Source organism: Monopterus albus, unplaced genomic scaffold (assembly GCF_001952655.1).
Source record: "Monopterus albus unplaced genomic scaffold, M_albus_1.0 scaffold297.1, whole genome shotgun sequence".
In the NCBI taxonomy this organism is placed as follows: domain Eukaryota; kingdom Metazoa; phylum Chordata; class Actinopteri; order Synbranchiformes; family Synbranchidae; genus Monopterus; species Monopterus albus.
Window position 1 is genome coordinate 97383 of NW_018128177.1, and position 24313 is coordinate 121695.

Below are 24313 nucleotides of genomic sequence, written 5' to 3' on the forward strand. Positions count from 1 at the left end.
GGGCAGCGGGGGGGGGGGGTTCAGTGTCTTACCCGAGGACACTTTGACACGTGGACTGGAGGCACCGAGATTCAAACCTTCAACTTTCTGGTTGGAAGACGACTGCTCTACCCACCACACCACTGTCACCTCCCCATCACCATCATCATCATCATTAAGAATTGTTTATTTTGATTTAAAATGGGACACACAATGTTTTTTTTTTTTGTTTGTTTGTTTTAACCTAACTTCGGCTGTGCTCCTTATTTAATCACAATTGAGGATATCACCTGCTGCATAGTGTCCCCACAGTTGTAAATACCATGCTGCCTGTGTGATATAAAATAAAGTTAATTGGACCAATATCAATTATAAAGCACCAGAAAAATGTTTAAGGCAACAATTTAACATTGTTTTTAATTAATTAATGCTGACAAGCATCACATTTTGAGTCTTGAGCCAACCAGATCCTCAGGGGGACCAGTGCCACCCCTGGCCCCCCTGAGGATCCTGCTTTTGATAAATGAATAAAGATGAGACAAGGTCCTGCAAAGAGGCAGCAGTAATATCCTGAGGAAACCAGAACACAGAGGGCATTAGTCATCCTCTGATGTCTGATAGCATGAAGCTCAGGCAAAAATATGTGTGAGAATGGCAGCCTGTCTTTTAGTGTTGGCCCTGTAATGACTGATGACCTGTGCATGGTGTTTCTAATATCTATTGTTGCCACCTTCCTGACACTGTGTGGGATGAAGAGATGGAAAATATGCTAAAATTTTAGCGACTGAACTGCTTTCCTGTGACCAGATGGAATGGATCATGAAGACTCATACCCCCTTCAGTCCTTCCGTCATCCTCCCTCACCTCCCCAGGCCCACTGGGATGACCTCTGTAGCTGTGGATCCTCACGCTCTGGGTCCAGCGAGGACCTGGCTAAGCCTCTTGCTCATGGTGCCAAAGTAGAGCTTTATCCTCCAGAGGATGGCAGACGGGACTTCACCCCCTCTGTGGTGCAGCTGCGACCCACCAGTGGCACCTCAGTAGGGAGGGAGGCAGGGCTGGACAGAGGCCAACAAGGTAGATGAGTACGAGTCTTAATTTAATTCTGTCCTGACAAAAACATGCAGGGTGTGTTTGCTCAAAAAGTTTTAAATGTGCAAATACAGACTGCTACTGTTGTGTTGTGAACATGCATTTAAATGTAAAAACATGATTTTAAAGGGGCTTTGTGAGTATCCTAAAGCCATACAAACATGTTGAATGCTTTCCTTGCACCAAAACAAACTCTCCAGCACCACCAGTGATCTAAAACTACAAGGTGCCATTAATATATTGTTTTTAAATGTTTGGACATCCTCACTACTTCAGTCAAATCAAATTGGTAAAAGTTTCAATCAATTTCTCTCGTCTTTATATTTTCCTCAGCTTCATCTCCGAATGTACCGGGAATGTACCGATACTGGCCAGACCAACAGACACAACAGGTTTCCAGTCATGCATGGCGATCTTCTTCTGTCCGCAGCTCCTACCACCCGCCACCATTCCCAGAAGAACGGCCCAGTGAGCTAGAGTCCCGACTTGAGGTTTTACATTCACAGCTCAACAGGTGAATTTACTGTTTTCTTTTTAACTATGTTGCTTTTATCCCCTTAATGTTCAGTCTGCCAATCCTCTTCTTACACATTGTCTGACAATATCACATATAAAGTATATTACAAATCAAATTCAGCCTAATACACAAATATTTGGTATCTTTGAAAACTTTAGGATCTTCACTAGAATTTAAAATTCTGTGAGTATGTATGGCTACATATCAGTAGTTTATTACATAAGATAAAGACTTCATCACATAGTGTGGCCAGTCACCCTGCACTATATGTATACTGTAACTTCTCTATCCTTCTCTCATTTATGAAATGGTGATCAAAACTTGCTGGATGGACTGCTGGATATAGTGGTACTTCACTTACTAGCTAATGTGTATAAAAATTATTCTGCCATTCTTGTCTTTTAAATCCCAGACTAGAGACTCGTATGACAGCTGACATCAACGTTATTCTCCAGCTTCTTCAGAGGCAGATTGCTCCTGTACCTCCAGCGTACAGCACAGTGTCCTCTAGTACCCTCCCCACTGACTCACCTAGCCTGTATGGGACTGGAACCCCAGTGTTGCACAGCATGTATCCCATTTCCCCCATCCAGATGGACAGCCACTCACCTACACAGGTATGGAATCGTACCAAATAATAGAGTTAAGTACTGTTAGCTCTGTATTAAGAAAGAGAAATTAAAAATAGAGATTTCTTTGCTCTAGAACTCAATCCAGACCAACCTTAAATTCACTACGAAGTCCCAGGAGTCTCTGTCTAGTGGAATCCATGTGACTGTGGCATCAGACGACACCATGTTCATGACCATCACCCCTGAAACTGAGACCCATAGAGGCCTGACTCAGCAGCTGACCCAGGCATCAGTCAAACCCTCGCTCATGAAGAACCCCAGGTTGTGCAGGAGTCTCCACTGTCCCTCACTGCCAGGGAACCTGGACATCAACTCAGGACTGGCTGAGATCCAGAAACACCTCTCAGACCCTGTGCTGCCTGTCATCTGAAGCCTTTCAGTAATAGAGTTTTCGTGGCAACCAGTGTGACTTTGAAAGTAGTAACACTGATATCTCGTGATTGCAGCAATAGTCCAGCACAGTCTGTACATCCAGACCAACTGTGTCGGCCATTTCCAGTCTTTATGCTAAGCTAAACGACTACCAGCTGGTGTGACACATTTTTCACAGTTAAAGGAATAATAATCATAATTTTGTCAGTGGACAAATTATGTAAAGGCAAGACATTTGTAGATTACTGAAAAAACATCTGGCATTTCTGTAGTACTACTACTGTAATACCTGATTAATTACTGATACATTTACGTTCAACAGTGCTACACCATGACTCTAAATTGAAACACCTGCAACAGGTAATCATTTGTGATCCAATGTCAGTTTAACTACATTCTCCGTATTACAGAGATCTCATCTGAGATCAGGCAGTGTTTTCTCAGTATTTTACAGTTACTGCAGTACACTTTTTTGACCTAGCACTTCTAACTGTAAATCTGAAATCTGTACCATAGATTTGTATCAGTTTGTTAATGAGTCAATTCACTGTGAAATTATTTAAACTGGCATCTGAACATAAATCTTCTGTAAGCAACTGTTTAATGTTGCTATCAATAAAATTACTGGTGCAAAAATAAGAAATGTATATTATAGTCGATGTGTCACAACAGATGTTTTTCATAACACAGATGTATTCAGTTGAATAAAATATAAGTTAAAAAGAAGTGAATACACAAAAACATTTAAATCCACTTAAATATGGTTAAACTGCTATTTGTTGCTTAAAAGGTGACCAGGAAGAATGTATTTGCTTAAACTGTAAAAAAAAAAAAAAAAAGCATGTAGCATATTAAAACATATCTGACTTGGCTGTTTTTCAATTAGATAGCATCCTGAAAGCTCGAAGGCTACTGAACCCTGGTTCCTGTCTGTACAGGACAACAGTCTTTTGGTTACTTGAGACGTGGTTTCGTTTTTGTTTCAGTGCTCTTGCAGGTTTTCTGATATAGCACGTCTTGGTACCGTGTCACAAACTCAAGCAGTAACATACTTTCTTACACACATCACCTGTGTCAACGTGAAGCCAATACAACCATGAACTAAATGTTGCTCTGTCCTTCAACAAAGTCACATCACCTTGTGAATCCCACTGAAAATGTTCTTGAGTTATTCTGTGGCTCGTTTCTTCATGTCTGCAGCTCAGACTCTGAGGATTTCCAGACAGTTGTAGCAAATAGCGATCTAGTCAGGCTGGGTGGAGGCCCACTGGACATTATTGATCTCTCCCTCAGCTGTGTAGGCCAGTATAGGGTCCTCAATGGCCCGCGGCATTTGTTGGATGTCCCAGATTAGAGCCTGGTGGTCGTCCACTAGACACAGAGGAGGGGCAGAAGTTTGATTTGAATCACTTTCTAATTTAAACAGGAAGAAACTAATGTTACTAAATACCACACATCCTGGGCCTTTTTCTGGTGGATAACTAGTTTTCACCTGTTTTTCCTATTGAGCAGGACATAACATTAAAGTAAGATCAGGGGAAACAAAAAAATAAGAGACAAAGTGGTGCAGACATCACATTCCTGCAAGTCTGGCTTCTGCTTGTTCAACAGCTGTTTGATAAACTGCTCATACGCTCTCTATTACTGACTGACTGTTGCACTATGGAGTGATCCTTCACATGGTCTGTCCTCCCTCTGCTATTTGCATAACAAGAATGCAGTCCCTCCTCTGAATAGATACAGATAGTGGAAAAACAAAGCAGGACGGTCCACTTCAACCTGGGAGTTTATGCAGAGCAAAGTATGATTTGTACCAGCCATTAGGTTTTGATAGTGAAAACAACTTTTAGTGCTTTGCAGGAAACCCTGAACTTGATCATTCACTTAAAATAAATGATCTTCAAATAACATCTAAAGCCATACGTGTAGGATTTGAACAATTCTGACTGAAACATCTCTGAGACACCAACACACATCCAATCCCTCTCTAAAGGTGTTTCTCCACCTTTCACAATGATAAACATGACTTCCCTGGCACAATGCTCACATGTAGCATAAGAAGGACTCCCTCTGGTGCTCCCTGTTAGTTTCTGCAATAATGCAAAACCCTAAATCGACATGGTCTCCTCTCAATTTACAACAGCTCCAGTTACATTTATAGGCACTGTCCTCTACCTCCAGACTGCAAAAAAACTTATGAGTGTTGTTGACTGTTAGAGTGTGTCCACTAAAACCAGCATACCTGCTGTACAGATGTGGCAGGAGGAGTGCGGACGCCCAGGCAATTCCATTTACACAAGCCCTGTGGTTGTTGAGCCTGGCCACTGGAGTGCAGGGCACACGCACATCTGAGATCACCACCTGGGGATACAAAAAAGAATTGTTCAGACACCTACAGGCAGCAAATCAAAGAAGACAGACTGGCTCAGCATGAAGACAAACTGGTAAAAAATGTAGTCAAACATTTACAGAAGTCCATTTAAAAAAGAAACACTTTTACAATTCTCAGCCAATTTTTAGTTTTATGACGGCCTGTAAGCATTATACACATGGTTTCCAATGACTTAACAATATCTTATGTTTTCCACTTTGCACAGAAAAGCACAAAAACAGACTCAAACGGATACATTTCCAGGGCACAGTGTTCCAGGATCGTTCCACAGAAGGAGCAGTACTAACCTCCATGCTGTCCATTGCCATGGTAGCAAGGTAGTTGGGGTCCTGCTTGTTCCAGCAGAGTCGGAGCAAAGGGTGGTGCTGTGCCCAAGGTGACAGAGGTCAAACATGCGGACGGAGCCATCTGCTCCCACAGAGGCAAACATATCCCTGCCGCCGCCGGCTCTGCTGAAAGAGATGTCATACACCTGCAATGCAGACACACCAGCAACTTCTTCTGGTCAGCAGGGACTATAGAGCAGTAAAGCATTTGATAAGGAAGATATGTATGTCTGAGTATCATTTTATTACACACAGATGTTCAATAAAGTTATTATACAAAGGTCTGATCCATTATGTAAAAACAGTTACCTCTTTGTCATGGGCAATGAGCTGTGTCTTGACATGACCCGACACTAAGTTGACCCTCCCCAGCACCTGTCCAGTCTCCAGCCCCCAGATCGTACAGGTGGTGTCGATACTGGAAATACATGCACAGAAACAATGTCATCTCTTAGTCCATGACAATTTACATTTGCAAATAATGATTTTACATCAGTGAAGATCATCATTTTTCTAGCTTTCTATGTGAGAGCTGTCAATACAGACTCCAAGTTAAAAACCAAGGTAACAACCCTGCACTGAGTTTTTACCTAACAAGTTTGGGTCCACCTCTTTCCAGTCAAAGGATGTGAGAGGTGCACAGAAGTCTGAGTTCTTGTTATTGTTGAGCAGACACTCCAGACATGTCTCTGTATCACTCACCTGTCAGCAGAAACACATTTTATTGTCAGTACTCCTATAGAGCACATGCACCACATTACAAGGTGAATCCCAATTCCCTTTATTTATCGTTCCTCAAGCCTTGCTCAACCTGGAAGTCATTCCAGTCCAAGATGAAGGATGTCCCAAAGCTCTTATTTCTGCTCCAAGGGCCAAGGAGTGAAGAGGCTGCATGAGGAAGTTACAGTATAGCTAAGTACAACAGAAGACTGTTACGGACTGACACGCCCCTTTATTAGAAATCAGTTTATGATTGGACTCTTCATATTAAGGATCAAAACAAAAAGACATCTCATGTCAGTTAAAACATAAATGTCAGTTGCTCTCTCCTCACAGTTTCTCCTGGCATCTTATGTGGGCAGGACTAAAATGCAAGGAAAAGATGCAAGTGAAGTAAAGGTGGATGCAATTAGGGGAACTGGGATTCACCTACTGTTTTGAATATGTATGGATATGCTCAACAATTTCACATTTAAAGAGATGGGAATACTGGTGGTTGGTTGAATTTCTTTCAATCACTGGCTTTTATTGTAGTTGTCAGAAGTGGTCAATAATGATGACCTCATAGTTTAAAAGAGACTAAACCTAAATCAAACTGTCAAAATTAACACTGCTCCACACAGTAATGTTCACATTTGATCTTTTTTCCCTTCCATTTGATCAATGCTGTGGGTTCATACATATATGAGCCATAGTTACGGAGCACTGTGCCTGAGCTGGACACTGACACTGTGTGTTTCATCCTGATCTCCGAGTGTGAACAGACAACAATTAATACAAACAGGGGGCCACTGGTTCAGGTCCTCTTACCCTCCAGATCCTCAGATAGTCTCCACTGGTGGCCAGGAGGTCAGGGTAGGCTCCTTTGGTGTCAGGGATCAACATGATCTTGGTGGTGGGGTAGGGATGGTCAAAAGTGTTTCGACACACAAACTCGGAGCTCTCCTCCTCCAGACCAACAATCTGAACCTGAGGAGACATAAGAACAACTCACCTTGAGTGAGCCAGTGTTGTGTTACTTATCTGTACAGTACAGGCATGTGACAATGATTCTAGGCCTGTCCAGTCTGAGATACTGTACATTCAATTTTCCTCATATTCAACCTGATTATTTTGGTTGTCATTAAAATTTGTACCTGATAGTAATTTAGCTGATATTTACAGCTGTGCTAATCATATCTCTACAGATTGCTGATAAAAGCAATAACATGAGGGTTGAGTAACTCTGGCTGGGAATTTGTCAGACCTTTCCCCCCCTAAATCTACAGATTAATTGATGATGGATACAATTCTTGTCTAAAAATTATCAGAATTGATTTATATAAACTACAAAGTTTTCAAGTGTCTGACTTAACTTTGCCAAAGGACGTTATTTAAATTGTATTTGCTTTCCTGTTGTTGTACTGTAAGTTTCAAAGTAAGACATGCTGTTCCCTACAATCATCACAAAATGTTTCATAAATGCACAAAAGAGCTGCGATCCATTGGAGAAAATTATTCAACTATTACTTTGGTATATTTCTCATTATTTTAATACACTTCATGCAAAAAAATCCAAACATTTTCTGGCTTCTCAAATGTGACTGATGCCTTTCTTTGTCATACCTGATTGTAAAGATGAAGCGATTAATCGGGAAAGTATTCAATAGTGAAAATAATCATTAGTAGCAGCCCTAATGTAATTCACAAACAGGTATAAGAAAGATAATGTCTCTAGGCAACTGTTATGCCACTGACCTGGTGCCAAGTCAGAAGAGATCAACTGAGAGTGCAGTCTAAAGACATAAAACCACTGTGGATATTTATCACGTCTCTCACTGCAGCACTTTGCAAACATGGCTCTGCTGTTTTTCATAAATATGTGATTTGCAAAACTGCCATTGACAGCACTTTGTGAATTTGATGGATGTCATAGCACAAACATGTAGAGCAACTCCCACAGATCTCTGACACTTTGATCAAGACAAGGTCGACAAGACACAGTAGAACTGCAGCGCAAACACCCCCACAAAACCTCACAAAAGGTACAGTATGTGTATTTATTAACTAAAATATAAACTGGTGACTAATGTGCAGTAAATTCACTGAGCAAGCAAAAATCTATTTTTTTTTTACATTTTTATGTTATAACAAGTAGCATTACTGCTTGCAACATGTTGTTCGATATGTGTGTTCGTGAATTTATTTTTCAAATATCTGTGCCTCTCAGGTTTTATAGCCACTGCTCTGCTCGACAATGTTACTTGAGATATGTTCTCGTTCTGAGCCCCTGTCTAACAGCTCTGACACATCTGAAGAAAACTTGGACAATTTTGAGTTTCACATTTGTGAAGGCCTTCAGGAGGGCAGCTATATTTGGGCTGCTTGCACAGTGCTGTGCTTTGCTCTTGGTTTTCCTGCATGTGTTGCCACCCTCTTGGAGGTGTTTAAGATATACAGGAGAAGAAATCCCATCACACCTAATGATTTTTTCATACTGAACCTCTCCATCATGGATGTTATCTTCTTGGCCTTCATCCCACCTGGATTGTTAAATCATTTCTTCAGCAAGAATTTGGCATTTGAGTTATTTTGGAACACCATTTATGCATTGAACACATGTGGAAGACCCCTCCTGATGGCTTGTGTCTGTCTGGACTGTTACCTGGCTGTGGTTCATCCAGTTACCTACCGTAACACAAAGAGTCTGACACCCAGGGTGGTGATGGCCAGCATAGTTTGGACTTTGACAGTTGCTACTGGGATTGGATACAGTCTTTGTTACAAGTTATACTACAGCATGTTTTCCACTGTGCCATTTGTATTATCTATGGTAATAATTGGGATCTGTGATTCTTTCATCCTCTGTAAATTAATTAAGTCTAATCCTAGCAGAAAAAGCATCCACCCACAGAAGCAACGAGCCCTTCAGACACTCATCAACAGCCTGATCGTAGTAGTCGTCTGCTACTTTCCTCCAGTGCTTCTGTTTGCAATTGCAACGCCCCTGATTAGCAGTCTAAAAATGTTTATATGTACTGTTGGTACTCCGATTACTCTTAGTTCTACTTTGGGATCTGCTGTCATGCCTTTACTCTACCTAAATAATCTTGGGAAACTGGGTCGTTTCAGGGTTGGATGCTGCAGGAAGTCTTAATCTGCTTCTTCCTCTTACCAAATCAGGTTCTGTTGAAGCTGAAACTAAGCTTTTAACTTTCCAAAACCTTTAGAAGTTGAGCTTCTTTTAGAAAGTTAAAATGACCCCAAATCCAACTTCTAAAACTAGCCCTATCCCTGGCTTATGTTATTATATGCATATTTAGATTGTGAAAATTGTCAAGCCTCTGTCCCATTGTGACATGTTTTTCCTTGACATGTCATTTAATGGTATGTAGTTCCTGTTTGCTGTTGTTCATTTACTCATATATGTTGTGTGGCATAGGTTTGTCTCACCTTAATAAAAAGTCAAGTTAAAATCACATATTGTATGAAGGTGTGGAAAATCAATAAATACCTAGCTAGTTAATCTGTATTCTTAAGACTCTGCATATGGTTTGGGCCCCGTGTACGTAACTGAATATTAATGAGGATATTAGGAATTAATTGTGTTACAAAGTAACATTTTTAATAAAGTTATTGGACTCAGTTGTTTTGCTCATGATCACTGAAGGCAAACTACATTTCCCCCACAGTGCAAACAGGTGAACAGTGACAATCCAGATAAAGTGGTTCAGGGTGGTCACAGAGATATTTCATCTCCCAGCATGCCTGCAAGATTAGATAACTGGAGGAAAACAAACTCGGGACTGCTTTATATACAGGATGAATAGCAGGAAAACTTCTCAATACAGTACCGAGTCATGAACAGTATGGCAATTTTTAGTTCCCTCATGAGCAGTCTTCACTGCCACAGGATTCTTATTGGCTTTTGGATACAGATAAACCATCAGAGCAAAATGAACTATTGGCACTGCAGTCTAGACAGTGCGCTTCTGTATATAACTTTCAATTAAAAACAACAATAAAACAGACAATCTGACAAATCTAATAGAGATCCAGTACACAAGCAAGATAAAAATGTTTGAAAAATCTGTTTAGAAGCTCATCTACTGGATTACTTTGCTAAATTGAAAGCTCTTTTCCATGACATGAGGTTCTGCCTCATGTACAATGCTCATGTTACAAATGTAAATGATGAAGGCAGGCAAATCATCTTTCATAACAGCTGTGCTCACGCAAATGTGCAAATATATACAAACATCATTTACATACTGCGGTGCTAAAGATTTATGTAGAAAAGTGTGCAACTGTCTGATGGGTCTTTTTCAACATATTACTAGTAATTCTAAGACTATATGACAAAAGAATTTGTGTACTTCAGAAAACCCCATATTGAAAAAAACTGGGTTTGTTTTCTGTAGGATATATTCAGTATGTGATATATACTTGTGTGTAGCTTTTAACAACACATCTTTGTCATTAATACTCTATGTAACACCAGAAGCACATCTGGCACTAGATAACACATGTGAAGTTTGCTGAAATTGAAGGTTAGGTTCTGAGAGAGGATGCATGTAGAGAAGCATTTCTTACCAGCAACACTGATGCCTTGATGAGTCCAAGCCTAGTGGTAGAAAACACAAAGACAGGGAACTGCCCACAGAACAATCCATATCTTTCACTCCCTAAAGATCAGGGCATGTTGATAGTTTTATATGCTTTTAATTACACACAATATTTGCAAAAAACTCCATATAAAAGTGACAATTTCTTCATAAAATATTTTATATATTTAGTCCCTCCACACACACACACATAGCAGAGCAACTGGTCACAATGTATTCAATCAAATCATCAAATAAAATGATTTTTATTTATGTATACTACACATTTACATTATGGGAATTACTAACCAATCAGGTAGGAACGGATGCATTATAAAACTCCCCATAAGATGGTTATTATTCATATCCTGTCACAAAGGTGAAAGGTAAAAAATATTCACAAAAAAATACAAAAGATACCTTAAAAAAAGTTATTTAAATGATGCTTTATAAAACCTTCAGCACACTCCTGTTAGCCAACAGCTTCCTTCCTCTTTAGATCACTCCTCATTGGAAACATGTAGAGCTTTGTGCTTCGAACTCACACACTTCTGTAAATGTTTAACACACTTCAACCACAGGCTGCATTTTGATTTGGTTTCCTCTGCTCAGTAGCACAATTTAAAACAGCCAAACAACCGTTTAAAAACCTGTTTTAGCTGGTACTAATTAAAAATTCAGCATTGTGCCAATAAACACAAGATTGAAAATCTCACCATAAACCACTGGGCCACTTGTCAGACTCTGGACTGGATTTAGTATAATTAAATGGTTTTAATGTCAAAATAATTGTGTCAAAACAAAACCAGTTATAAAGAGAGAAAAAAAACCCATACATCTGGTTTTGAGGATAACCATTAGATTGCCTCCTTGCCTGTGAAACGGTTGATAGTGCATAGGCTACATGTGACATCTAAAATGAACAGTGAACATCATACAAAAATAACAGTGTAAACACCATATATTATTTATGATTGTGTATGAAAATGTATGCCATGGTCTCATAATAACCAGGAAAAATGTTACATTCTTACAGGAAGAGGGAACATCTGGGAGCTGTGCTATGACATTTGTTATCAGGGGAAAACCTTGTTTCTCCAGCAGAGGTGATTTTTCATCGATTTTTATACAACGACCAACAGCGCCCTCAAGTGCTTATAATTCATTACACCTTACCAGTGGTGCCTCAGAACTTAACCTCTGGAAATTTTTTAAATTTTAATGCTGCTGTTAGGCAATATAAAAAATTAAGGGGTGCAGCTATAAATTTCAGGCTGAGACTTCAAACTACTGTAGAACTGATGCGGAATTACATTTTAGTCGATGCAAGTCTGCCTTCTCCTGAAAAGTTGTAGAGCTAGGAGGTTTTCACCTGACAACAATACATATAAAACATTCTTTATCGTTATCATATACTCTATAAACATGTACAACTGTCATATTAAACATGAATCAAAAATAATTACACTCTAAGCAACAGTAGTATATGGTAGTCAAAGGTATGATAGAATCTTGACATGTTTTTACAAAAATGTGTTTTTAAAATTAAAAAAAATCTTATTCTGGAACAAACCTTCCAAATCCGTACATGATCAAGATAAAAGATCTGACTTTTTGAGTAAAACCATGTAGGAGGGGGTGGGGGTATTCTCCCACTGATACTGGGCACACTTCATTAATTGTATGGATCTCTGAGAAGTTACACATCTCAGAGAGGTTCTCCTTTAGTAATAGCTGGATGCAGCTACACAGTATGCTGCAGTTCATTTAGATTGCAACAGGAAAGGGGAAAATCAGCAAATGTCCTTTTTCAAGACCTGATCCAGATTACGAGCCCCAAACACTGAGCCACATTCTGCTGCCGAGTCCCAGATCCTCTGCAGAAGAAAACTTCTCTCTCTTCAAAGCTGAGGAGAACATCAATCGTTGGGACCTGCAAGTTGCATTTGCTTTCCAACAAGGGGGTGGGGGTCAGACAATGGCACCATTGACTCAGTTTTGACCTCCCCCAGCCCAGCACCATTTAACAGTGACACACACAAAAAAAACCACAGTCTTTAAAAAATGTTGATTATTAACTGGGAAGGCTTTGTGTTCTCACTGAGGAGGAATTTGGGCCATGCATTGATTATCCAAACTGAGCAGAGCAACATTCATCTCTTCAGTCACATTCAGCATCAGTGTCCACTGCATTGCTCACTTTTACACAGAACTGTTTTATGTTGAACACAAGCACAGGAATATATACACATACAAGGTCTTCACTTATTGTGCAACATATTTAGCTGTAGCTTGTAATGCTTCCTTGCACAATGAAAGGCTACCAAAACCAAAAAGCTCACCGTGATAGCACAGGCTTGGAGGAGATAGTGCATTTTGCATCAATAAAGGCATACTTTTAAGATTTTGTGAAGCTTAAAAAGTCTGCTTATAACTCATATATAATCTGTTGTATCACAGAGTAGTTGCAGCCACAGACACTAACCACCACAAACATCAGTGCAGCACAATGCCTCTGTCTTCTCCATACAGGATGCCTTTCTTTCAAGGAGCATGTCTACTGGCCAGACATGCGGCAGGGCTTTCTCTGGCCAAAACAAAATGGCTTTGATTGTACTGAAGACCCCATCAGGTCCAGGAGAAACTGACCAGAATACTAAACATCATCTTCAATGAACACAATGGCTCACTTTGTCAAAGGGTTCTATACGTTTTTCTCTGTTTAGCTGGGATGAGTAGCACGAAGGAAGTGAAGGAAATGCTTCACATGTAAAAACAACCACAGACCTTAAACAGGTCAAGAGAAAATCAACACTTAAAAAAAAAAAAAAAATCAAGATTCATTAATCCAGTCCAATGGTAGATTCTGTGATAGACCATCGTTGTACCATGATGGGTTTCCACAAATGTAAACTCCTTTTCTTATCAAGTACCGAGTTATATACAGTGTCTGCACCAGGCACAGAGAGTTTGTCATTCCATTATATGTTTCCATATAAGGACAAAGTGATTCTGTTTAAACTTCTTTTATGTCTCTTAACTGTCACAGATTGCTGAAAAGAAGACAGGAATACAAATGATGTCGTGAACATCAGATTAGTGCTACACTGTGTTGAGTCATGGTGTATCACAACTGGGTGACTCGATGTCTGGAAAAATGTCACCATCAGCTGCTTTGGATTCATGTCCTTCACTCTTTATAAAGAGATATTCCATGTGCACATTCTCCTCCCAATATCAAACACACACCTACCTCGTTTCTGTCACATAAATATTCTTTCGTTTCTCTCAGTAGAACACAATCTGTGACTCCTTCCGAGTTCATCCCACTATTCTCGGTCCACTCCATGTGTCTGCTAATCCCAGATACTCTGGATTCTCTGCTGTGGAGGTCACAAACCCGTTTACACGCCTGGGTACACCGTCTCTCTCCAGTGCCCCCGGGCTGTCCACAGCCCCAGCTACAGCTTTGGGCACAAGGTCCAGGTAGTATGGGTTGTCAAAGGCTGGTGAGGTGGATGTTGCCGAGCTCACGGGGACTAAGTATCCTGGGTTCTCCACACTGCGACCGGAGCTCAGGCCATTAGGGAGGCGTCTGTCCAGTCTGGAGCCTTTACGAGGGAGTGTGGTGGGTCGCTCGGGAATCCCAGGCTTGAGATTTTGAATCTCCTGGTTAACATATTCTGAATAAGTGGAGGAAGGAAGAAAAATCAGACCAAAGGTTTCTGAGATGCAAATTTATCTTATACACTCCATTAATTTCTGTAGAGCCAACAATGGAAAAAAAAAAGACCTGCTCACCTGGCAAGGCATGAATGTGATTATAACCATGACCTCGCCTGGGCAGTGAGTGATGAAGGTGGGGAGGAGGAGGAGGATGAAAACCAATTGGCCCATCAGTCTCCAGGGTGTCCTGACTCCCATTGGGGTAGGTGGGGTCTTTGCAGTAACGTCCAGGACTGGCCGGGGGCACTGAGGGGTCATCTGAAGCCCCATCCAGGAAGATGGAGTCAGACTGGGCCCCTGTCGAGATGCTGCGAACCAGCATCGGGTACTGAGGAGTCCACAAGCCATTCGAGGTGCTGGCCTCTAGTGGTAGGGTAGGGTACTGGCCGCGTCCGAGAGTGTTCTGTGAGGAGTACATGCTCCGAGGGCCACCAGCAATGGAGGGCTCAACATCTAAGCCCTGGTCTCTGCTCTGCTGCAGAAAAACAGACAAGGTAAATCCAGCCACTCATACGTTCCCAGGTGCTACATGTCCTAAGAGCTAAGTACAAATCCGATCATTTTTAATAAAACCTGAACAGTCAAAAGGTTCTTGCAAATCAGATTACAGCTGGTTTAAAATCCATAGCAAATGTACTTTTCAGAGATTTCTCACTTAATTTAAAATCATACTTGAAAAACAAACTGGTTTACCAGTTGTCTGAAGGCAGCCTATAAGTTTTGTCTGATAGGCCACAGGGATATTGCTTGGCTCAGTACCTTAATTACCTCTTTATAGAGAGGTGGTAAAAGCCCAGAGCACAGAAAAGATCACCCTCCCACTGACCCTGTATGATTGGTGTCTGGATGGCCCGTTGGCTTGAGCCCCTTCTGCCTGTGTCCTGGGGAAGAGGTTTGGCTGAGGCACCAGATACTCCTCAGCATCCAGAAGTTCCCTCATATTGTTCCCCTCCTCCTCCAAAAGCATCCGGAAAAACTGACTTTCTACTGGGCTGGACATGCTCATCTGCTCATCATTCTGCAAGACACAGACAACAACACAAATGGGAAAAATATCTGTATAAACAAACACTGAACATTCAGAAGATACAGTATACTTGTCATTGGTATTATATTATATAAAAAGTGAAACATTTATAACATGAAGCACAAGGTCACATACCTGAATGACAACATAGCGAGGTGGGTCTCTGGCCATGGCAGTAAAATCAATGACCAGATCTTTGAACCTCGGTCTGCTGTCTGGATCAATCATCCAACCTGCCATCCAAACACAAAATTCAGATGTATTGGTCATCTTCAATGTAAACTACTATTCTTCTAACCTGTTTATTAAGGGACAAATAAGAATGAAATACATATGACCATGACTTCTTGATTGGACTTTTTGAATTTATTTTCCAAATCTTTTAGCCCCAAATGTTCAAGAACATTAACTCTGCTTTGATCAAACAGGAAACGGAACACAATGTACGTGGGCAGTTTGCATATTTACCAACACAATAATTTAGTGAATTACTTAGACCTCGAGAGATAGACAAAATACAAAACCAATGCTGCAGTAAAAACTACTACTGACATTTGACCATGATCATGTAAACGTCAATGGTGCAGATGAGAGGCTGGGGAAGCCGCTCTCCACCCTCCAAAACCTCTGGGATGTCCCTCGCTGGGATCATGTCGTAGGGTTTAGCACCAAACGTCATGAGCTCCCACACCGTCACCCCTGAGAAGGAAATGCATGGTTAAAACAGCATAAGCTTTAATCCAAGATAAGCTATCCACCAAAATGGTACTGCTAAACACAGGAAAAATGTGTTATTGGCTGGAATTATGGATAGAACTTTACTGCCACTTTTCTGAAGTGTTTCCATCAATACTATTTAAATTGTATCACTAAAATTACTAATGAAAGATAATTCATTAAACCCTACTTTAATAAAAACACATTGCAATGTCATGCTACTTCATCATGGCTGTTTTAATATTATATTTTTAAAGCCATATTCATCACCAAGCAATACTGACCATAGCTCCAGACATCACTCTGATGAGTGAACTTCCTGTGCAGGATCGACTCCAGGGCCATCCATTTTATTGGGACCTAAAAAACGCAGATACACCAAAGAAAAGGGAAAAAAATGTATAACTGTGATCGTTTCCGGTTTAGATGTTCCTACAGTCACGGCTCTGTCTTACCTTCCCTCCGTCGGCGTGATACTCAGTCTCATCAATGTCGAGCAGGCGTGCCAGGCCGAAGTCAGTGATCTTCACATGGTTTGGGTTCTTCACCAGAACGTTGCGGGCAGCTAAATCTCTGTGGACCAGCCGGACCTCCTCTAGATAACTCATCCCCTACACCAACACACGTACACACAAGTCCAACAAACTGATACCACATCAAATTTAAAAGAAAAATAAGATGACAGAAATCAACATCAAGACACATCTGTTATGATAAGAAGAAACACACTTTTACTCCCCTACTACAAGCAGTAGTACAAGTCTGTGCACCCAAGCCAACGCCTTCTTATGTACCTTTGCAATCTGGACACACCAGTTAAGGAGGCACTGGGAGCCAATGTGGTCCTTGTTCTCCCTCACATAGTCGAGTAGACAGCCGTACGGCATCAGCTGAGTGACCAGCTGCACTGCGGAGGTCAGACAAATCCCCAAGAGACGACACACGTACGGGCTGGCAACCCCTGCCATCACATAAGCCTCCTGAGGAAGACAGAAGAAGGGTTATTGAAGGAAGGAGTGCAGACTTTGTGTGGCGTGTGTGTGTGTGTGTATTAGGCTTGTACTCACATCAAGGATCTCTTTATTGGCCTTTGGTGAGGTGTTCTCTCGTAACACCTTAATGGCCACTGGTATTTTCACATGTTCTCCTTCAGGAGCCCACATTCCCTGAAAAAGTTATAAAAATCAAAGATAACAAGAAATACTGTCTTTGTGCAATTTTATAATAAGTAGCTTTGGTGATTATGGTACAGAACATACCTTGTAAACAGTACCAAAGGCCCCTGCACCCAACACCCGGAGTTTTTTCAACTCGGTCTCCTTCAGGATACGCATCTGAGCCTGATTGGGTGATGCACCACTGGGAGTTAGAGGCTCTACCAGCTGCACATGTGAAGGAAGCAGTAGGCAGGATTACTTCATCACAGTACCCAACTTAAGAACCAACTATAGCACCTATTCCAGTAAGAAAAACACATCAGAGATGCATCACAGTGTACCCCTCCCCCACCTCATGTTCTTGCAGGATCCTCCCCATTGTTTCCTTTATCTTCAGCCTCTTCTGCCTCCTCAGGTAGAACACCAGCAGGGCCAGCAGGATGAAGAAAAGTATCACCAGCAGTTCAGCATGACTCCTATTCCTCAACAATAGCTGGTTAAATCTGTATTAAGTTACATTTCTTTCAGAAAAGCTGAACTAAGTGGAAATTGTAAAAACAATATTGTAAAGAAAATAACTTAACATAAAGCGATGTCACTCACCCAGTCTTGGTATCAATGGGGCATCCTCTCTCATCCATCACAGTGCAGCTGGAACAGAGAAACATTGGGTGTGAAATCGTTCTTACTGTGTGTGCAGCGCGCGTGCTTGTATTTCCGCGTCCACTTACGACAGTGTGCAGTTGGTGTTGCAGGACAGGCAGTGTCCTGTAGCGTTGCTGTACTTCCACACAGTTTGCTGATCCTCCTTCACACCACTGGGACAATGATCCACACAAAATCCGTTGTCCTGGAAGTTTCGACACTGTGTACAATGTTCTGCACCCTGAGGACACATGGTGAGCATTGTCCAAGTACAATTACTGTATATGTATACAGGTTGTAAACACATATCTACATGAGTATACTGGCATGGAGAACACAAATAGGACAACTTACTGTGCTTATACTCAAAGTATTGTTTATTACTTTTCTCTCACTTAACGAATCACTTTAGCACTTGGGTTTTGGCTGTAAACATTCATAAACATGTATGAGAATTAACAGTTATGGGCAATGTAATTATTTTGGTGAAACAGTAGTACTGGTTTAACTTAAACAGGTGATGTGCAGGCTACCTCATACTATGTGAACAAGTGTGAAGGGCCAGCTTCACAAATGCACCTGATAGATGAAGGGTTTTCAGATCTTATTCAGGTAGGAAACACACCAAAACAGTCCCCCTCAGCACTGTACACTCAGAAACACTGTGATGTATCTTACCGGGCCGTGACAGGAGGCGGAGCCGTTAAGAGGTCGACACTCTGCATGACAGGCGACACACAAAAATCCATCTGTGTGTTCACGTGTAGACCTGCAATGCAATCAGAGTGGGGATGTAACATAACATCCCATAAAACAGTCTGGCATTTGTTGGAGGCTTTTATCTGAAGCACCTGACACTGTTATAAAGACGTACATTTTTAGAAACAGGGGCCCCAGCTGCAAATAACCATCAACGTTAGCCTTATCAGACAAGCTGCAAAGGGTATCCTGGTCTCTGAACTACATAAGGCTGGTCAACCATGTATATTATTGCCTATTAACTTTTAAATGCAATGGCAATGGTGATCATATCATGATATTCTTGTGTTAAAGAAATAGTTTGACAGTTTGGGAAATATTCGCTTTCTTGCTAAGTTAAGTGAGAAGGTTGATACCAGTCTCTGTTGAGAGTGGTGACATCAATGTGAACCATGCCCGACCCTAAACACTGATAAACAAGATTCTTATTTCTTCTTGAAAGTTCAATGATTCAAACAAGAAGATTTAAAACACATATGAAATATTTAGTCATGCTTACGCTTTTGTGTAGGACATTGAGCTTTTTGTGTCAGGAACTGTGTAAAACCAGGAACATAAATATTGATTTATTTTACAAATGTGTCACTTGGATACAAGTTTATCAAAATAAGCCATGTTCAAAAAACACGTCGAGTCCCTTCTTTGTTAGTGATCTACATTAGCTTAAGGGTACAGTTATGTTAAAAGCTTTCCAATTGATTTATTGTGACTATTTCAGCATTGACTGAAAATTCAGCCAATCCCATATACAGTGTTCACGTTTAACTTTAGGTGAATACATGTTAAGCTTTACTTTATTTACTGGAGAACTTGTTTGGGGATTACGACACTGTATTATTTGGAGCATTATCAATTGGCTTTTTATTGATTTAGTGCAGCCGCTCCCACACAAACACACACAGACTTTCTTACCCCTGATAGATGTTACACTGCTCTACACACTCGGTACCGCGTTGGAAAGCTGTGCAGGACACACACTGGCTGGGCCCCGGACCCCAACAGCCCTCTTTGCAAAGTGGGTGACAGATCTGCCCCTCTGCCTCTGAAAACAGAGACAGCAGAGCCATGACACACCCTGTATTTTTATGACTCAAAGCTAAAAACCCGCACTTACAAGCCAGTTCTCTGTGCAAGTGAAAATTGTGAATTTAAGAACTGTCTCAAGGAGAAATGGTTAAAGACCACAAGAAATCCTCGAAAAGAACCATGCAGACAGGCAGTCTCCTTTTTGATAAATTATAAAGATTTAACAAGCATTTACATAAAATAAAACGCACAGAACAGCATTGTCTGCATTACCCAGATCTGCATTATGTGTGTGTTGGCCTACCACAGACTTTGGGGTCCTGGTTGTGGCTAACAATGCGTTGGGGACCCTCGGTGGGATGGAGGAGACTCCCCCAGGGCAGTGAAGTGGTGTAGCACAACTGGGAATTGTTGTGTAACAGGACCAAACCTCCACTGACGCTACGTAGCGAACGCAACCCAAGAGAGCGGATGTGTAGATTTTGGATGGCAAGTGAAAACACACCTCTAAAAGAGAAGAGATTAGTTACCAGAGGTTAATTACAGGGTCATTTTTCTTAAGTAAACAAAACAGAGATCAAATCAGACAGAGAAGGTCTAAGAATCCTTTATTTTCAAAACTGGTTAAAAGATAAGGATGAATATACAATACAAAATCTTGGGTAAGACTGCACTCAGCGTAGGTTTAACACTTTTTTTTTTTTTTTTTTTTTAAAAACTGGGGCCTTAAGGGGCACACTAGATCAAAACAGGCTGCTGAATTATAACCTGAGATCCTTCTACATATGAGCAAAGTGTGGAAAAAAGGTGCTAATGTGTTTCATTGCAAACAAGTAGAAGAAACTGAATCTGGGATGTAACTTTAAAAAAGCATTGTAAAACAAGGAGCAAAATGAAGCAAGCAAGAGTCAGGAATGAAAAATTTAAAAAGGAAAATGCTGTATACAAATGCAATTGAGTTAACAAACCTAATAGCAAGTTATGCACTTTAATGAAAGCAAAGAAACAACTTGCTCTAAAACGGTGTCAAATAAGCAGCTCGCAGATTTGTCACTATGACTTAGTCGGAGTGTGCTATAACTGTCCCTTCCTGTTATCCTGGCTGGTGTGTGTTGCAGGTTACAGCAGCAGTGCAGGTTAATAATTAGCCTTTACAACCCTGAGACTGAACAAACTGCCTCAGTGGAACCAGAGACATGGTCGGAAAAACAACAACAGCACACAAAGACACACAGACGTCATGTGGTGATACAGCAAAAGAAACATTTAGTCTACATTGATCTGAAATATGAGATAAGACTTGGTAATATGTTTAAAAGTTATTCATATCAATTTCATATCATACTTGACAAATCTTCTGCAGGTAGGCAAAATAACAATGGCACAACACAGATGACAATGCACACAAATAACAGTACAGAACAACAAGTCAGTGGTTTTAGTCTGAAGAATGATAATATTGGAAGGATTAGTATGCAGACAAGAGAAGGACAGGCGTGCACACTGACAGGAAAAAGGCTTACTTGTAGAGCATTCTGCCTCTGATCACCTTCAGGTTCTCAAACACACCCAGGTCAGTCCACTCTTCTGGCCACGCATCAATGTACAAATATCCTGCACAGCAAAATCGAACAAAGACAGTAACAACACTGTCAGAGGAGTTGCAGTTTCTTCTGTGCCGAGCTCTTCCATGGTGAAAATTTGACTGAATTAGAGAAATCACAACTGCTCTGACTCAAACACATAAAAAAAAAACCATCCATCCATCCATCCATTTTCTTCCGCTTATCCGGGGCCGGGTCGCGGGGGCAGCAGTCTAAGCAAAGATGCCCAGACCTCCCTCTCTCCAGACACTTCCTCCAGCTCCTCCGGGGGAATGCCGAGGCGTTCCCAGGCCAGCCGAGAGACATAGTCCCTCCAGCGTGTCCTGGGTCTTCCCCGGGGCCTCCTCCCGGTGGGACATGCCTGGAACACCTTCCTAGGAAGGCGCCCAGGAGGCATCCGAAAAAAAAACCCCTGGTTTTCTTTTCTTGATTAGAGCTAAAAAACACTCTCTGTGGTCGTCATCAGGGTTCAGTACCTGTTATCTCCTCCAGTTCCTTGAAGGTGCTCAGCTGTTCCAGAGTCAAGCCTGATGTGTTGGTCACAGGGTCCCTGACAACAGAAGGCTTCAGTTTAACATGCAGCAAGAGTCCATAGATGTGAGGGCTATGCTCTGACTTGATGCTTGCTTTTTTTTTTTTTATTTATTTACTTTGCCCTGACCAGCAAAGGAACTACATCTGTATGAACAATCTTGTGTCAGGAATACCCAGATATTTTCTACTGGGGTTAATTACAGGACCACAGTGTGTACGCCCAGGTTTCTTACATTCTTCTCGTACATCTTCTTAGTACATTTGAGTACAGTAAACTTTTGGCTTGGATGGCAACTTTCCTCTTGACTTGCACAAGGAGTCTCCATAAATATTTCTGAAAACTCAAATATTCAAAGTGCTAAATGGGAGCGGTGTGGCTCTGTGGTGGTAAATATTAAGTCTTTGTAAAGTATTTAATGAGCTAAAAAAAAATTCTATATTTGACCTGTCCATCTCTTACCTTGCAAAACTCTGAGGGAGGAAGGCCAGACTACCAAAAATCCTCTTACACCTGTTGAACTGCTCCACATTAGAAGATGTTACCATGGTGATGGCATGGTTGTCCATGACACCATTGTCCATACCCAGCCCATAACACACTGCAATACAAACCACAAAGAAAACCCAACAACAGATTTTAACAAATTTATTTTAAATACAGAAATTTACCAGAACTCCCCAACAGTGTTAACATTGACAAGTAAAGGATGATCAATAACCTTCAACATAAACTGAGATATCTCCAGAATACTTTGAAATGTGTGTAAAGTGTGCAGTGTACAGTATTTTGTTAAACAATAAGGCTTTAAGATGACAGAGTGCTTGAGCTAGTGGTTTGAGAGTGGGGGGGAAATGGCAGCTTAGCAATGTTGATGAGTGAAGGATATGCCGTTGTGAGGCATCGCCTCTGAGGTTGTGATATTGTCACAATTAGACATGCATGTGTTAAATAAAGTTAAAATAATAACATACACTGGTTAAACTACAGTCTGCATATAAAACTGCTGAAAAAAATTTGGGGTCCTCCCTCAAGATATTAGGCCATTTATACCCCTTTCAGACATGAGGTCCTGATAATGTCTGTAGGCTGTTTGTGTGGAATAGATGGGTGGAAAATGACCAGAAGACTATTTGGACATTACCCTGCCTGTCCTCCCCATCTCCACGATGACGTGCAAAACTGCATTTCCACTGCTCCTTTTTAAAAAGTTTTGCAATACATCAAACCAGAATATTTCCACATTCAGTCTCTCGTGCCTTTGTGCTCTCACCTTACACTGCTGCTGTGTGTCTGTGCAGGGCTTAGCTACACACACAAGGTGCAGAGCAGAACAGACAGGATTTTGTGTACGTTTTGGCAGCATGACACAAAGTCCTTCCTGCAGCATTGTAAGGAATTGTGGCCGTGTTTATTTGTGTTTTAGAACAGAACTGACCAGAAACAATGTTTTATCTCTCTGATTCACTGCGTTATTCTTGCTAATGCCACTCTTCACTCACACTACCATTGTGCACTCTCTCAGCAGAGTGTATTTAGGAAAGGCAGTGGAAAGAAAAGCTGAGCCCCCCCCCCCACCTTGACGTGCACTACAAGTACAAAGTGAATACCGAACAGAAGTTAACTTTAAACTCCGACAGCATCGTAACTTGAGATTATGCACAACTGGAATCTGTTTCATAAACCAAGATTACTGATGGATCCAGTAAATCTGCTAAGTAAAATCCAGAGGAAAAAATAAAGCAGACATTATTGAAGTTACCTTACACCTGGTTAAGAAGATAGCAGATATAACAGCAGTAAGAAACTGCAGAAACCAGTTGGTTCACTTTGCATCATAATTGGAATGCAATGTATCAGAACATGCGGCTCAAATTATTAATCACCTGTACCCAGGCACCATGTCATGCACATGGAGAACACAAAACATTACTCATAACATTTCCTGAGCCACTTCTAGGGAAACTGTTTTTCTACTGACTTCTTGAAAACTACTGTATATATAACCTAGAATTACTGCTTTGTGGTTGTATGCACCCACCCACTGGCCAAATTCACGGGAATAGGGCAGACGTGAGGCCACTGATCTTGACCTTTGACCACAAAAATCACTTCATCCGTGAGTCCAAGTGTACAAAATGCTCTCAATATACACTATAATAATAATATACACATCACATTCACAAGAATAGGATAGACAGACAATACAAAAACATAATGCCTCTGGCTGCAGCTATCAACACGGAAATGTACTCGCACGCAAATCACCCACAAAGACACACAGGCCCCTACCTTTGGGACAGTCTCCTTCACACTTTTCACATTTCTGCATCTCGCTTCCATCAGGGTTAGTACTGATAACTTCCTGGTTGGCTTTGGGACAAACCAAAGTGCAGGCCATTTCCATAGCCAGGTAGTTATCTAAAGAGAGAGACACTGTGTTCAAAGGGAAAGTTTGCAGCAGGAAAATAAAAACACATCAGCTATGATGAAATTGGAAGCTGGTA

The 24313-nt window shown here is 41.1% G+C and overlaps 2 protein-coding genes and 1 pseudogene across 2 annotated transcripts in view; 1 reads left to right on the forward strand and 2 right to left on the reverse strand.

Annotated features, from left to right (window-relative positions):
• kcnh6b (potassium voltage-gated channel, subfamily H (eag-related), member 6b) overlaps window positions 1-3217 on the forward strand; it is an 8617-nt gene extending 5400 nt beyond the window's left edge. Inside the window, exons 9-12 of the mRNA XM_020623373.1 lie at window positions 787-1056; window positions 1405-1585; window positions 2001-2205; window positions 2294-3217. Coding sequence (XP_020479029.1) covers window positions 787-1056; window positions 1405-1585; window positions 2001-2205; window positions 2294-2590 — 953 coding nt within the window. The 3' untranslated portion in view covers window positions 2591-3217. The remainder of the gene's footprint in view (window positions 1-786; window positions 1057-1404; window positions 1586-2000; window positions 2206-2293) is intronic.
• Window positions 3218-3793: 576 nt separating this feature from the next.
• Window positions 3794-12203, reverse strand: LOC109973629 (DDB1- and CUL4-associated factor 7-like; annotated as a pseudogene).
• Window positions 10796-24313, reverse strand: part of erbb2 (erb-b2 receptor tyrosine kinase 2) — a 22301-nt gene continuing 8783 nt past the window's right edge. Inside the window, 20 exon segments of the mRNA XM_020623345.1 lie at window positions 10796-14296; window positions 14415-14811; window positions 15166-15357; window positions 15502-15599; window positions 15919-16065; window positions 16368-16443; window positions 16539-16694; window positions 16878-17063; window positions 17151-17249; window positions 17343-17465; window positions 17593-17713; window positions 17820-17891; window positions 17972-18126; window positions 18564-18654; window positions 19557-19686; window positions 19975-20177; window positions 21194-21284; window positions 21751-21824; window positions 22269-22407; window positions 24099-24227. Of these exon segments, the coding sequence (XP_020479001.1) occupies window positions 13935-14296; window positions 14415-14811; window positions 15166-15357; window positions 15502-15599; window positions 15919-16065; window positions 16368-16443; window positions 16539-16694; window positions 16878-17063; window positions 17151-17249; window positions 17343-17465; window positions 17593-17713; window positions 17820-17891; window positions 17972-18126; window positions 18564-18654; window positions 19557-19686; window positions 19975-20177; window positions 21194-21284; window positions 21751-21824; window positions 22269-22407; window positions 24099-24227 (3041 nt within the window). The 3' untranslated portion in view covers window positions 10796-13934.